This window comes from Protomyctophum parallelum (assembly GCF_964188405.1).
Source record: "Protomyctophum parallelum genome assembly, chromosome: 3".
NCBI lineage: Eukaryota > Metazoa > Chordata > Actinopteri > Myctophiformes > Myctophidae > Protomyctophum > Protomyctophum parallelum.
The window spans coordinates 15907058-15923864 of record NC_139698.1 but is presented as its reverse complement, the minus strand read 5'-3'; the positions used below and the strand labels follow the sequence as shown (position 1 = coordinate 15923864).

Sequence of the window (16807 nt, the reverse complement as noted above, 5' to 3'; positions counted from 1 at the left end):
TTATTTCATCCATTAAAGCGCAAATAACATGAATTTTAAAACTGCTTTTAATATATAATAATCATATGGTCTATATCCCTCAAAGTTATTTCTAATGGTTTGAGCCTCAATCACCACTCTGATATAACCAGGCCTTGGCATTTCTTTCTGGACTTTGAAAGCAGTTTTAGCTGCAGTACCACAATGTCCTGAGGTGGTGGGGGTGCTGATATGCAGATTATTTAATATTTGAGTCATTATAATACTGATGCTAGATAAAACGATAGTTACGTATGTAACTACGGTTCTATGAGTCCTGAATGACCGCCAGAGGCGGTGCTTTAAGCACTGAAAGACATCCTTCGCGCATGCGTCGTCGAGTATTGTATACAAACAATGTCAAATTTGACCCCGTGATGACCCGAAGTAGTCTATATCTTCCGGTAGTCTGCAGGGGATCAGTCTCTACAGAATTTTCTCGCGCGAACACGAGGATTCTGAGTGACAAGAGTGCCTCTGGCGGTCATTCAGGACTCATAGAACCGTAGTTACATACGTAACTATCGTTCTATTTCGTCCCTGCTGACCGCCAGAGGCGGTGCTTTAAGCACTGAATGACTTATACCAGCCAAGTCACGAGGAATCCCGATCCCAAACCATAAGGAGTAGGCTCGGAGGACTCTCGTAAGAGGACCGCGTCTAGCGGATGGGGAGTGGCAGCACTCACCCAGAGGAACATAGACAACCCGCTGTGATGCCCATGAGGCAGCGGCACAGATATATTCCAGGGGTACTTCCCTCGGGGCAGCCCATGACGTGGGGACGCTCCCGTAAGAGTGGCACCTCACACCAAATGGTAAGGTACGATCACTCGCCACATAAACGTGGTTGATGGCATCCACAATAGTGTGGGGCGGGCGCTGTCTGGAGAGAGCGCCACCTCTGAAAGGGCCATCGTCACAATGGAACAGTCATTCTGACCGCCGAATGCATTTGGCAGGTCTAACGAGCGGCTCTCCGGGCCCACACTGGGCGCCATAGTTCCCGCTCGTCAATCCACTCTCCTGGTGGAGGGTAAGACTGTGCTAGCCGTATAGGCTGGTTGAGGTGTGTATGTGACCGCACCCTCAGGAGGAACACTGTTCGGCCACAGAGACACTCAGGTCGTCTGAGCTTTGCTTCAGACGCAAGTCACTGACAGACAGGACGTGCCGCTCACGGACACGCTTCGTTACAGCGATATTGATTCTAGCATATCGGCATGATATTGCCCCTACTTATGCTTTTAGAGTAGGAGATCGGCCCTTGTCTAGGAGGGACTGCGGAACTCCAGAAAGGTAGGCAGAGCAGCGCACTAGGTCTTTGCTCTGACCTCAGTTGGAAATAGGTTCCATCGGTTATCATACAGTAGCCTGATGGATGTCATGGATGTCACCCTTGAATTCAGGGTGGCATGCCTGGCTGGTTCCACACAGCTGCTCGGCAGCGGTTCAGGGCCGCCAGTGGCCAAACGCACAGTTGGGGGCGTTGAGCATTTGAATGCCATATCCGACCGCCTCCCAGTTGGGGAGACCTCTGTCGGGGAGACGCCATGGCGTCCTCCGACTAGGTCTGTTCAGCAGAGGAGACCAAGTACTTCTTGGCTGGAGGGGGGCAACCAGCAGTATGGTGTGACCCTCTTAAGTAACTCTGAGGCGCTGGTCGTATCAGAGGCAGTGACAAGGCATATGCAGTGCCTCTAGCAGTGCGCATTTAAGAGGATAGTGCCCTGTGGGCGGTGGTCTACTTAGGGCCCTGTGTGTCAGGAATGATGCAGGTCGTTCCGTTCATACTGGCTATGTGGCAGGAAGCCTACGAAGTCCTGCAGGCTGACAGCCATTTGTGGCGTTCAGGTTCTATGAAACCATCGGACCATTGCGTCCTGACCTGGTGGGCTGGGTGTCTCCGTTAGGGAGAGCCAGAGAGGTTAGCGAGGTCCAGGGTGAGGAGGTCCACCTCCGCTCTGCCGAAGTAGCCTCTGATTAGTGTTCACCACCATTGGATGGGGTACCGCTCCCCTCATGGAAGCTTTCGATGGGAGAGAGAGCCTACCATGTAGTCTCGCTCTCCACTCAGACAACTTGCCTATAGGCTGGTCGGGCGGGGGGGCTGCCCAAGTCAGGGGGTCCATAGACCCCTACAGCAGCCAAGCAAGCGTGGCCCTGCCCGATGCCTCACATGATACACAGTCGAGGTGTTGCCCGAAAGTATGAGAATGTGTGCTGTAGAGCGGAGCGCACCACTTGCCGCTCCAGCACATTGCCGTGTTCGGCCCAGTAGACTGGCATGAACTTCATAACCCTGTTGGGTCCCATCAGATTCAAGACATGTTGACACCCGTCTGTCTTGCGTCACGAGGAAGTATGTAGATCGGACTTCCCTTAGTGTGACTGAGGATATACAGCCTCTGTTGCGCCCTTGGGCAGGAGGACACATCACTCCTGGTCTGATAGTAGGGCTCTCGTCATGTTGCTGATAATGGCCATTTTGACCCGCCGGATATGGGGGGCTGGCGTCAGAAGGCACTGCACAGCCCGGAAAGTCACAGTCACAGTCAGGTCCCTGCGTGGGACGCCAGGGAACACGCTGGCCTCTAGTGTGGGCCGGCGGTGATACGCGAGCTCCGAGGGCAGTAAAGATGATTTCATCAATGTTGGAGCTCGGCCCTTTGGGAGGCGGGATGTGTCGTAGGCCTGCAAGCTGCAGCCTGGTCTTCCCCCCCTGGATGGTTCGCTCCGGTGATTCTCGCCCGGCTGAACCACCTAGTGCTCCTGGCTCCTCAGGGAGACTACGGAGAGTTGGCCTAGGCTTATCAGTCAAGCTTGACTGTGAAAACCCGACTTGGCGACGGGCTAGAGATACGATGGACATCAGCCGCCCACGCTCTGAGGACATGACGCCAATGCCTCCAGTGACACACCAAAGGTGACTGAGCCAGTATTAACGTTGCCACTATTAGGTGTGAAAAGGAGGCCCCAGTGAGCAGGTTGTCTGTGCTCCTGCACTGGGGTCGAGGTCACCTAGCGTTCTGCCGCCGGGCCTCGTTGGGGAACACAATGAGGGATGCAATGACAGGCTTGGTGGCTGGCATGTAACCCAGGCCAGCCCTTATCGCCTTGTGCGTTCAAATCTATTAAAGTGTCACGTCGCAACGGGTTGTCTCAGGACACTTTTTCCAATCAGGGCAGGGCTGCCAGGATTTCACCATCGGTATAGAGATGGGAGAAGGCCCTGATCGTTCGCCCGGCAGGCCTGTAGCTGTCTCAGGTACAGGCGTGGGGGACGGCGAAGACAGCAAAGAAGAAGGCGCTTGGAGGAGCCGACTGCCTGCTTTAGTATGCGTTCCACGGCTATGCGCATGAGCTGAAAAGTGGGAGGCTGGCTCTGATGCCTGGGAGGCACCGCCTTCTGCATCTTCCTCATAGTCATGGAAGTGCGTAGCTTAAGCTGTCGGGGAGAGCACATCAACCTCGAGTCAGTTGTGGCATCGGAGAGGTAGGCGATTCGGCACCCTCCGAGGTGCCTAGGTGTTATCTGAAGTGAGCATGGCCCTCATGCGGGCCAACTCCGCAGATAGCTGAGCCCTCTCGGATCTGCTGTAGTCAGCGGTCAGACCTTTTCCTCCTGGCACACGGGGCAGGACCAAGGTCGGCTCACGGCTGAAGGAGAGCTTCACACGAGGTACAAAAGTGGGAGCTCTCCATTGTGGTGGCACCGGTTACTCTGGACCGGCCGGTGCACACAAGTCCCAACTAGCCCAGGGCGCGGACGCTACTGGTTGCTAGGTGTTGGCCATATGCTTGAGGGAGCGCATACGCTGTCTGTACCAGCAGAGGCTTTCGAGGTACGAAAGTGGGTGCTCTCCGTTGTGGTGGCACCGGTTCCTTTGGACCGGCCGGTGCACACCAGTCCCAACTAGCCCAGGGCGCGGACGCTACTGGTTTGCTAGGTGTTGGCCATATGCTGCAGGGAGGGGGCGCGTACGCTGCCTGTGCCAGCAGAGGCTTTAACTTAGATCGGCATATAATGACTTAATCGAAAAACTGAATGCTGCTATACCTGCCGCAGCATGTGAATATGCATTTACGTTTATGCAAATGCTCATTGTAGCACTTTGAGATTCAACCAGATGTAAAGTGCATCATAGAAACAGCACACAACGTTGCTGATAGACTGTGCGACCTGCATGGTCGCGGTGGGGGAGGGGAGCTTTACGCTACCTGTACCCCCGGCGGAGGCTTACTTATAATTTATGATAATAAAGTAGCCTTCAGTCAAGGTTTGGACGCTGCTATGTAGCAGCTGTAGTGTTTCCTATGTGAACGTTTATCACGGCACTATGACGTTTATCCAAACTCCAGTGCATTATTATTTATGTTTGCTAGTCCAGAGCGAAACAAAAGACACTTCCAATACACTAGTCACGTGTGCACTACTACGCATTCATGCTGGGAGGAGGGAGCGCTACCGCTGCCTACCCCAGCCAGGTTTGGTTAAATAAACCGACACAAGCTAGTTTTGGAGAAAAGGCTACAACCGATAGCTCCACCGATAGGGGCCACCTGCTGAAGGAAGGGAGCGCGTACGCTGCCTGTATCAGCTGCAGCTAATGAACATAACAAGCTATACACCAATAGCTGTTAATAAATGCTTGAGCTAACAAACGATTAGTAGTAAGTAACATCAAGCTGGCCGTATGCTGGAGGAGCGGAGCGCATACGCTGCCTGCCCTGTACCAGCTGGGCCAACAAACAGTAAGGCAAGCTATACACAGATAGCTTTTTATCTTCAATAGTATAATAAGCGCTTGGGCTACAACTACAGGTAGCAGCGCCAGTTAGAGAGCTATGCTGGAGACCAGCTAGGCTACTAAAAAACAAGACAAGCTATAGCCTGTTCATAAACAGCTTTAACTTTAAGCTACTGGTAGCAGCTGTGAGCTACGCTGTCAGCAGCGCCAGATACTTTGTGCTGGGGACCAGCTGGCTAATAGGACCTACAGGTACCCAGGGGCACTAATCCGACCTGTGGGAACAAACCAAGTTGCACCCACTGTATATGCAAAAAACTGTTAATGGAGCTTTGAGCTCCAGACATACTGGTAGCAGCTTCAGCTAGGCCCACTACTGGGGGCCAGCTGGGTTAACAACCAGACAGGCTATGTACACCAGTAGCTGTTAATACTATTTTGCTACAAACTATACTGGTAGCAACATCAATACCCTGGGAGGACGCAGGTAGCTGCTCCTGTACCGGGCTGATAATAACAACAACAATACAGCTATTCGCAAAAGCAGTTAAGCTTGAATGCTGCCAATATCGGTATATGGCTTTGGCCAGCAAGGCTCTTGCCATCAACAGCAGGGGCTAAACAAAGCTTAAAAAGTAGCGTGTTTAACAAACGAAGGTAATATGACAGTGTTCTTATCCTTCGGCAAGTCTTATAGTCGCTTATAATAAGCGCTAGCGTTCACAGTCGAACAAACCTCGTATGCAGAGCAGGGAGGCGGCGCGAACGCAGCCTTTACCCACAGGAGGTTATGCCGTGATAAATATATCATATTATTTGAACGTCTGTTAGCGTTCACAGTCGAACAGACCTCGTATGCAGAGCAGGGAGGCGGCGCGAACGCAGCCTTTACCCACAGGAGGTTATGCCATGATAAGTATATGATATCATGTGAACGTCTGTTTAGCGGGGATAGCGCCGCTTTAAACGATAACGTACCTTCTGTCCGGGGAGGGTTTTGTTAGCCTTCATTACCGGCGAGAGAGATTGGACGCTCCTGCGTCCACGTGAATCCGCGAAATAAACTCCACTCATCGAGGAGATAAAAAATCCATAGTCGCAGTTCCTGGAGGGCGAACAAACGCTACTCCGACCGGCGGTCACGCCGTCACGGAACTACTGGCGACCAGGTACAGGCACCGTAGCCTGCATATTGTATTGCATAGCAATACCTCGCAGCCCAGTGCAAATTACTCACTACGACGCGCGAGAAAAATTAGAGACTGATCCCCTGCAGACTACCGGAAGATATAGACTACTTCGGGTCATCACGGGGTCAAATTTGACATTGTTTGTATACAATACTCGACGACGCATGCGCGAAGGATGTCTTTCAGTGCTTAAAGCACCGCCTCTGGCGGTCAGCAGGGACGAAATAGAACCAGGCTTGTTTCCATTCCATGCCAGCTTGGAAAATCAACAATGGTGGACATTGTAAACAAAGTGGAAATGCAAATTTGGAACTGAAGACTGAAGAAGAGGGGGAATTATACAAAGTAGGGTGACATTGATGACATTGATCACGATGAGGCCAAAATCAGTCGAGCTGTTCCTGAGAGCAATTTCTATTAAAACACCCATATGACATGAAGGCCTGATTGTTCAAAATTGGTTATTTGTGGGGATAGAAAACACACATGGGAGCCGCAAAAACACAAAAGAAATTGAAAAAGTTGAATTTTATGTTATAGGTCCTTTAAATCATAGCGCCCAGCAATTTATAGCAGCGGAGCACTTTTACCGACAGCCCGGATGTTATCCCGGATGTGGCTGGAGCAGCTAAATGTAGCCAAAAACACTCTAGAGGCGATCGACAACAACGGGAGGTATGATTAAATCTAACGACCGGACCGCGGTGGGCCGTCTAACACATGATCTTTGCTTAGAATTGGACGGGATGATTTTAGATCAAGAGTTATTAACGTTTTAAGATTTTCGGTCTCGTCGGCTAAACGGGGGGGGGGGGCATTTTCGATGACGTCCCACTGTTACGCAACATTGAGAATTGTGCTCCTAGGCTGTGGAGCGATGCGATCGGCTTTGATATCAATAATCTTTATCTTTTTGGATAAAACTTCGTCCTGGGCGATTGGGGTGTTTCCTCCGGCAGCACAGCCTCCGGTTGAATCCAGACTTTGTGAGCTTGGTGTCAAGTCTGGACCATCAACTTACGGTGTTGGAACGCTGAGCTGTAATCTACAAACAACATTTATCACGTAGGAATTCTTCACAGGAGGGCCCAAAGTGGTGGTTATGGCGTGCACCACGTAGGCGTCGACGCCTGACAAGCGTGTACCCGGGTTCGATTCCCGAGCCCGGGCAGATTTGGTGCATGTCAGTCACTCCCCGATTCTCTCAGACCCCCTTTTCCTACCGGTTGGTTGCCAATGGGAACCGGTTCAGTTACCGTAATTTCCGGACTATAAGCCGCGGCTTTTTACCCATGATTTGAACCCTGCGGCTTATACAACGGTGCGGCTAATCTATGGATTTTTACAGCTAACGCAGAGCCATCTCAGGCTCTGAGCTAACGTAGCTGCGGCTTATAGTCCGGTGCGGCTTGTATATGGGATTTTCCCTAAATTTGGCTGGTGCGGCTTATATTCAGGTGCGGCTTATAGTCCGGAAATTACGGTACTTTTTGGTCCTTAGTCCATGAGCCAGAGCTCCAAAATTGGAACGATGATTATGAATTGAAAAAAACCATACCGACGTCAAAAAAAAAAAAAAAAAAAGTCTTCTGAAAGAATATATATTCAAAAGATTTAAAAAAAATAGCAGACCTACAAGCTTGTAGCGCGCCACTCGGTGGCGCGCTATGAGCTTGTAGATCTGCTATTTTTCAATAGCTAAAGTATATGCTTAGTTAAAACACCAAAAGGGGTTCCGGCCCAGAATGGGTTAAATTGCTATCACCATGAAACTTCCCCAGTTGATTACTTACACAAGGATTTATAGTATTAAAAAAAATTACATTAAATATGCAAATGAAGCATTATATAGGAAAATATGCAAAAAATATGAAAAAGCTACTACTGTGGAAGGGTTACCTTATATTAATTTACTTCCTATAAACAATTTAATATAGGTGTAGTTTTGCCCACTCAATTCTTAACACAATTTGTATTACTGCATCTAGTGCCCGTCTGTGGAAAATCTTTTTTTTTCTTCAAAATGTCAAAAAGTGGGTCTAAAAGTGGGCACCCTGGGTCGCCATTTTGATAGAATGAAAGGGCACATAATGTGATAATTAACGTTCCAATTTTGGAGCTCTGCCTCATGGACTAAGAACCAAAAAGAACTGAACCGGTTCCCATTGAGAACCAATAACCGGTGGAAAAGGGGTCTTTCCTGTCTGTACTATCAGTAAAGGCGGAAAAATACTCCCCTTCCCCAAAAAACGGAAACAAAATGGGAATCATAAGAATCCCACTTTTTCTCCAGGTAGGAGAGGGCACTTTTGTGTGCACTCTGGAGTCCTCTCCAGATACTGATGTAGATCAGTTTTGTTGCTAGGCAAATTGGTGTGGGTGGCAACCTGCTGTCCATCAGCTCTTATTCTACAAATGTCTTCTAAATTCTGACAGTTTTCTGAAAACCCCATGTTTCTATATCGGTGGTTCTCAAACTATTTCATGTCAAGGACCCCCAAAACTATATGTAATTGGCCACCGACTCCCATCTGAGAACATGTTGTTCCAGGGACCCACCAGAAGCAAAGATTTGAGCTAAAAAAAACGTTCGCTCTGAATTTTTACGATTAAAAAAAAATAGCAGACCTACGAGCTTGTAGATCTGCTATTTTAATATAGCTAAAGCATAACATAATGCTTAAAACACCAAGGAGTTAAATGAAAAACATTGCTTCAATCTCCAATCATTTTCTCACTATAGTATTAATCGAAAAATCACACCCGTGTGAAGTGAGCGGCGCTCTGATCATCGTACATCATCCGATAAAAAATATAGACACGTTTCCAGTGTTTGTAGTGAGTGAGTGTTTCCAAATTCAAATCTAGCTCCACCCCCTCTCCCCCCGTCATTCTAAGCCAAGCTGCTGGCTAAATATGAATTTCTATCGATCTTCATTACAACAATGACATTGAGTTGGCATGTACGGGTAACTGTAGCATAATCGCAATATCACACGACGAGTCCCTCAAATGAGGAAGTAGTGGAGGCTACTCTCAATTCAATTATCTTTTATTTGTAATCGTGCATATAAAACATATATTGCCCCTCAAATGCATTGTAATAAATACATTGTTCATGTGAAATAGTATGTTTATGATTTAATATGTAAGCCTATTGAAATTATGATAATCATACATCATCACAAATACAGCTGAATATAGGAGGGGCTAGCTCCCTATAAATCCACACTAATAGCTGAATATAGGAGGGGCTAGCGCCCTATAAATCTACACTAATAGCTGAATATAGGAGGGGCTAGAACCCTATAAATCTACACTAATAGCTGAATATAGGAGGGGCTAGAACCCTATAAATCTACACTAATAGCTGAATATAGGAGGGGCTAGCGCCCTATAAATCTACACTAATAGCTGAATATAGGAGGGGCTAGCGCCCTATAAATCTACACTAATAGCTAGATATAGGAGGGGCTAGCTCCCTATAAATCCACACTTAATAGCTGGATATAGGAGGGGCTAGTGCCCTATAAATCTACACTAATAGCTGAATATAGGAGGGGCTAGCGCCCTATACATCTACACTAATAGCTGAATATAGGAGGGGCTAGCGCCCTATAAATCCACACTAATAGCTGAATATAGGAGGGGCTAGCGCCGTATAAATCCACACTAAATAGTTGAATATAGGAGGGGCTAGCGCCCTATAAATCTACACTAATGGCTGAATATAGAAGGGGCAGGCGCCGACCCCCTGCCCGAAAAGGTTGGCCTACCCCACCCTTGCTGTACTCTGATTGGCTTGTGTCTGATTTGACAGGCGTCTGCTGGAGAAGTCTCAGCGAATCGAGGCCATCCTGGCGTCGCTGCAGGCCAGCGGCGCAGACGACGAACAGCTGCAGGAGGTCAAGGAGATGATCACCGCACCTGAGGAGCAGCAGCTGGAGGCTCTGAGACACCACATTAACAAGTACTACATGCATACTACTGTGTACTACCACAATACACTGGTATAATACTACATACATCCTGTGTACTACCACAATACACTGGTATAATACTACATACATTATACTGTGTACTACCACAATACACTGGTATAATACTACATACATCCTGTGTACTACCACAATGCACTGGTATAATACTACATACATACTACTGTGTACTACCACAATACACTGGTATAATACTACATACTAATGACCACCACACCTGAGGAGCAGCAGCTTGGAGGCTCTGAGACACCACATTAACAAGTACTACATGCCATACTACCAGTGGTGGAAAAAGTACTCAATTGTTTTAAGTGAAAGTACCAATACTGCAATTTTAGAACTACTTTGTTACAAGTAAAACTGCGGCATTGAAAATGTACTTAAAAGTAAAAAGTATTATAGTACTAAAAGTATTCATTGTGCAGAATGTCCCATTTCACAAGTTCAAAATGTGTACAAAGTCTATTGAGCGACGCATTGTGAGCTTGTAGATCGGGGAAGTCAGACGAGACCGGAAATCTTAAAACGTTAACTCTAGATGTAAATCATAACGTCTAATTCTAAGCAAAGACGGCCTCACTGACTCACTGACTATCACTGACGTGTGACCAGAATGGAACAGAGCCTTCATTAGTCATTAACACTGTCTGTCTTGTCTTGTCTTGTCTTGTCTCTCTCTCAGGTTGGATTCAACAGAAAACCAGGTGGATGAAACGATTTTCCTACTGGAGTCCTACGTCAACTCTACTGCTACAGCCTTGCGCTGAGAGACCACACAACTACACAACATCAACACAACAACACAATCACACAACACATATAGGGCTCCATTTGCGTCCATGCTAAACCCCTTATTAGTCCACTTGCCAGAATGTGAACCCAGGGCATGTTGAGTACACCAAGGTTTTATGTTAGAAATGTTGAGTATGGGGGTTTAGCATGGACGAAAACAGAGCTCTTAGGGCTCCATTTCCGTCACCGCTAAAACCCATATCCCTAAACTTCTTTGCCTTTTTTACTATTTTGCAAAACATTTTTGAATAGTTCAAATGGCCAGTCTACAAGCTCACAACGTGTCAATGTAGATTGGCTAGTTGAACTATTCAAAAATGTTTTTTCAAAATAGTAATAAGGGTATAAAGGGGTTTAGCGGTGACGAAAATGAAGCCCTTAGTCTTCAACTCCCAGCCTGCTGAAGACATGCAACAGAACTACAGCCACACACACACACACTGATATTATGATTATTCCTGTACTTAAATATGACACCGTTAATACCTGTTAAAGTGCATTGAAGCTTTGGGAAAAGGCTTGTTTTTAGTTTGTTTTGATTGAGTCATTATTTTGTGTGTACATGAGAATCAGCAAATCAATAAATCTAAAACTGATTAAAACTTGTGTTCAATAGTGAGAAATAACAGTGGCCAAGCAATATGCAAGGCAGAAGCAAAATGCACTGGATTTCAGAGAAAAGAAGCCTGTACAATAACCAAGGAGCATTGGAAACATCATAATGTATCTAGCAGATTCATCACAACGTTTTCAAGACAAAATAAATTAACTATCATTCGTTTTAATGGCTCAGTAATGGAGGCCTGCAGCATACATCGTGTGATATGTAAAAACATGTGTGAGTATTTTTTATGAAGCTTAGCACTTAGCTTCTCATACCTGTTCAATTGAGTGCTGTAAACTAAAGCGCCGCCCTTTTTGGCCAATGTTTGAGCGGTTTGTGTCTTGGCCGTTTTGTATGACGCTCTGCTATTGTGTTTTGTAAAAAAGTAACTGCATGGTTATGCCAGGAGAGGCGTAGTAGTAGTAATAATAATAATAATAAACCAACCATTTCAATAGTCAGTGCCTAGCCTACAGCCTGTGTGCTTGGCAATCATTTCAATCAGTGGTTCTCAACCAGTGGTTCCAGGTGCGGTCCCCAGCTAAATGGAGAGTCTGTAACCAAATGGACCCTTTTATAGGTCTTTAATGTAGAGTAATTGCTATTTTGATCGTTTATCTCTCCTATAATGGTACCACATAAATGCAGCATGGAGATGTGTGCATATTTTGTAGTTTTGGGATCTGAGGGGCTAAAATGTCATCAAATGGTGGTCAACTTTTTATATTTCTTCTCATTTAATTATTTAGGCCTATTTATTTTTATGGCCTAAATGTATGCCCTATAGAGCACCTAAGTCTGACTTTCAGTAGAGGGCGCCAGTACACAGGTTCATGTATTTTTGAGTGGTGCAACCACTCCTACAACCAGCAATGTCCGTGTACCTGTACACACCTATGTATCAGTGGTCTAGGCGGGGGGGCACCAGAAACAGAGAGAGGGGTAGTGCAGTGCCTGCTAATGAGAGAGAGAGGAGAGGGGAGTTGCACCACTCGGTTCACACAGGTGTGATTTTTTAGTTGCATTATAATCCCCATAGGGGGATTTTAGATCGCTTCATATAAGAACTATGTTTGAAAAATAAACCGACCACCCCAGCCTTTCTGTCAGGGGGGTGGCTGTGTGTCGTTAATGATGTTCATTAATATTATTTTGATACAGCCAGTTTCTGGAGAAAATGGAATTAATGTGGCCGCAAAAGCCTTGAAACTACATATGAAGGCAATGTCGCTGCTAATATACGTCACGCCCAGCTATCAACACATTGCGTTCCTGAGATTCCTCGTTGACATAAGCTCAGCTGGTGGTGACTCAACTTGTACTAACCACGAAATTAAATATCAATAAAATTAAAATAAACGTAATTAACATTCAGTTTATGTTGTGCGACAGGCAGATGCAGCCACCCGCCTACCCGGAAATGTAGTCTCTGGGTTATTTGACTCGTTTCTAACGCTTATTTTGTTACTCTTTGGGTATTTGTACATTTCCACCTTCAGTCGATGCTTCATATCCATATGAGTGAAAAGGCTGGGGTGATCGGTTTATTTTTCAAACGCAGTTCTTATATGAAGAGATCTAAAATCCCCCTATGGGGATTATAATGCAAATAAAAAATACATTAACCTGGGGACTGACGCCCTCTACCGACAGTGACATCAGGACTTCGGTGCTAGTCTATAGGCTACTACTTCATACTACAGTGTGACACAAAAGTAACAAAAACAAGTTGATCAACAAGCTCAATGCGTGGCTTGTAGATTAATTTAAAAAAAAAAGAAAAAAGGTATCTTTGAAAATAAAATAAAAAAGGTACAGTGTACTCTTTTTAATGTACGCACCTGTCACTAGCCTTCTGAGGTGTGCATCGGCCTTTTGCTAAAAAGGTTTACTAAAATAAAAAATAGCAAGGCTTTACAAAAACCCACAACTAACTAAAGCTGTTTTGTGTTTACAAAACTAACTAAAACCAAAGTATGTTCACTTACAAGGAATTTGACTGAGCGTATTTCCCTCTGACACATGGAGAACTATACTGGAACTAGATAAAGTGCCAATCGGCACAGGTCTCCACCAGGGCAGGTCAGGTTGTGGCCTCATGGTGGCGCTATAACAGGCTGTTGAGGAAGATTTGGGCCAGAGGTTGGTGTTGGAGGGATGCAGGTACAATGTTTTTCCATGTGTGCATACATAAGTTGTATACAGATCGCTGCAGTTATAGCTAAAAACAGGAATTGGCCTGTTATAGCGCCACCGTGAGGCTGATTTTGAGGAAAAAATTGTGGCATGTCGTCCTCGGCCTAGTGAAAATGTGCGTGTATAATTTAACGGAAATTGCACACTGTTTGTGATTTGTGGCCTTTTTTCGAAATGGACGAATCGTGTGAGGTTTGGAAGCCAATCTTAGCCAATCAGGATGGAAGATGGGAAATGGTGGCGCTCCGTGTTGATCACATGACTATGGAGATAGTGTATACCGATTTGCGTGAAATTTGGATAAAATCTGAAGGAGTAATAATAGAAAATGTGTTTTACATATGTCGGCCTCCTGGTGGCGCTATAAAGAGCAGATGTGAAAAATTCCAGGCAAAGGTTTTTCCTTGGCCTCTAGGGAGTTGGCATACAAAGTTATCCACAGATCCGTGCAGTTAGAGGTAAAAACACTTTTCGGCCAGTTATAGCGCCACCTTGAGGCTGAGTTGAAATTGTTCATGTGGCATTTCGTCCTTGGCCTAGTGGGAATGTGGGTGCACAATTTCACGGAAATCACACGATGTGTTCATGATTTGCAGCATTTTGTTTGAAACTGAGCACTCCTGTGAACTTTGGAAGCCAATCTTAACCAATCAGGATGGAGTCTGATAAATCTGAAAGACCCGTTTCGTTGAATGGCTCTAGAGAGACTGTGTACCAATTTGCGTGATGTTTGGACAAAATCTGTAGGTGTACTGTGCAAAAACTTGTTTTGCACAAAGCGGCCTCCTGGTGGCGCTATAACAGGCCGTTCTGGAAAGTTTGGGGCAGAGGTTCATCGTTGCATCCAGGGAGTGTGTGTGCAAAATGTGGCATCGACCGGGTTAACGGTGGCCGAGATTAGCTGCTCACGGACACACGGACGGACGGACACACGGACAGACACACGGACGGACGGAGTGCAAAACATACTCTCCCCACATGCCTTCGGCCTGGTGGAGACAATAATTAACTGATATAGCCTGAAAATGGTATTTATAAATGAATGAAATACATGACATTACGATGCTTACTTGTTTTATTAGTCATTACAGAGAAGGGAATGACATTGAGTTAATTAGTGGCACTCATGCTACGATCACATTTTACAACTAGAAAAAGTGCCCTTCTGAGCACAGGTCTCCACCAGGATAGGAATGTAGGACATTGCAGCTTGCCTTCATCTGGTGGTTGGATAAAAGTAACCTGACTCTGCCAGATGAGGGCGGTATTGGGTAACCATGTTCCCCAACACAGCATTCATCTGGGATCTCTCAGACAGTTGAGCTGACAAAAATCCGTTCCGTACCGGACCAATCAGCGTGAGCTAAGGGCGGGACATGGGCGAAACCGGATGTGAAGCTATATAGACACGTCAATATGATTGGTAGTGTTTGCACGCCCACACGGTGATAGACAGACGGTCCCATCCAATCATCTACCAAGTATCTTGAAAAAAAGGAACAGCCCCGTCATCGAATTTGCTTCCGCGATCCCAGATCCCAATAAGCTGTGAAACAAATTTGTGTAGCAAGCTTCTTGGATCTGGCAGCGTCAGGTTAGGATAAAAGGGCAACAAAAGTAAACTAGGGAGTTGGCATACAAAGTTATCCACAGATCCGTGCAGTTAGAGGTAAAAACACTTTTCGGCCAGTTATAGCGCCACCTTGAGGCTGAGTTGAAATTGTTCATGTGGCATTTCTTCCTCGGCCTAGTGGGAATGTGCGTGCAGAATTTCACGGAAATCACGCGATGTGTTCATGATTTGCAGCATTTTGTTTGAAACTGAGCACTCCTGTGAACTTTGGAAGCCAATCTTAACCAATCAGGATGGAGTCTGAGAAATCTGAAAGACCGGTTTCGTTGAATGGCTCTAGAGAGACTGTGTACCAATTTGCGCGATGTTTGGACAAAATCTGTAGGTGTACTGTGCAAAAATTTGTTTTGCACAAAGCGGCCTCCTGGTGGCGCTATAACAGGCCGTTCTGGAAAGTTTGGGGCAGAGGTTCATCGTTGGCATCCAGGGAGTGTGTGTGCAAAATTTGGCATCGACTGGGTTAACGGTGGCCGAGATTAGCTGCTCACGGACACACGGACGGACACACACACACACACACACACACACACACACACACGGACGGACACACACAAGGACGGACGGACGGATGGAGTGCAAAACATACTCTCCCCCCATGCCTTCGGCCTGGTGGAGACAATTAATAACAGTCTATAATAATTCTGTTTTATAAATATGAAATAAAAACCCAAGAACGTAATCCAGTATGCAGGCAAGAGTCGTAACCAGAGGAGGTGAAACTAACTTCAGATCAGACAGATATTCAGAAACAGGTATTATCAGACAGGATCAGGTCCAGGACTCTTGGTATACTTGCTACAAGTCTTAGCTTGTAATAGAGTCCGCAACACCGGTATGAAAACTCAGCTCCACTGAGTTTTCATACCGGTGTTGCGACCTGAGTTCATACCGGTGTTGCAAGCTGAGTTTTCATACCGGTGTTGCGGACTCTATTTTTTCCCAATGTTGTAATTGGGGCTTTAAAAGAAAATGCATGTTTACCAAATGCAATAAAGGAACAGTAAAGTAAACCTGAGTTGAGTGTCTGGTGTGTTGTGTTGAAGGAATACCGTTTGAGTATAGGATAATTTAAATAAATACATTTAAATACCAGTTGAAGCCAGTACATGTGTCTTCTTACATGTAAAGGTGTCCATTGAAGTCTGTCATACATTATGCAATGATGTCTAAGAAAATGACATATCGGCAGAGTCTATTGTATGCAGTGTTAAGTGGAACAAGATCTGATGTTGAGGCATTTTGATAAACCACATCACAATAGTTAATTAGAGATTTATTTATGTTTTAGTTTTTTTTAAGTTTATTCAACTTTCAGCATGATCACAGATTCACAGGTTTTAAAAGACAGGTGCTATTAAAAACACTGAATTATTCTGCCGATCACAAATATAAAACTTCAAATCTAAAATGCAATAGCCTATTTAAAAATCCAAATGGTGTAAAACTCTAATCTAAAATCCACTATGATTTAAAAGTCTGCACATACTGTATATGGGATTGGTGATTTTCTGTATCTCTCAGTTCTGCATGATGGGGTGTCCAGGTCGTCTCCATTTCTAGTTTGACGTCCAGAGATCTCTTTCCTGAGAGGAGGTAGCCATGCAGTTCCTGAAGTTATATTTGATT

At 45.7% G+C, this 16807-nt stretch overlaps 1 protein-coding gene across 1 annotated transcript in view; it reads left to right on the top strand.

Moving 5' to 3' along the window:
* polr3c (polymerase (RNA) III (DNA directed) polypeptide C) overlaps nt 1–11358 on the top strand; it is a 35314-nt gene extending 23956 nt beyond the window's left edge. The window contains exons 12-13 of the mRNA XM_083762304.1: nt 9779–9928; nt 10639–11358. Of these exons, the coding sequence (XP_083618430.1) occupies nt 9779–9928; nt 10639–10723 (235 nt within the window). The 3' untranslated portion in view covers nt 10724–11358. The remainder of the gene's footprint in view (nt 1–9778; nt 9929–10638) is intronic.
* Nucleotides 11359–16807: the final 5449 nt, after the last annotated feature.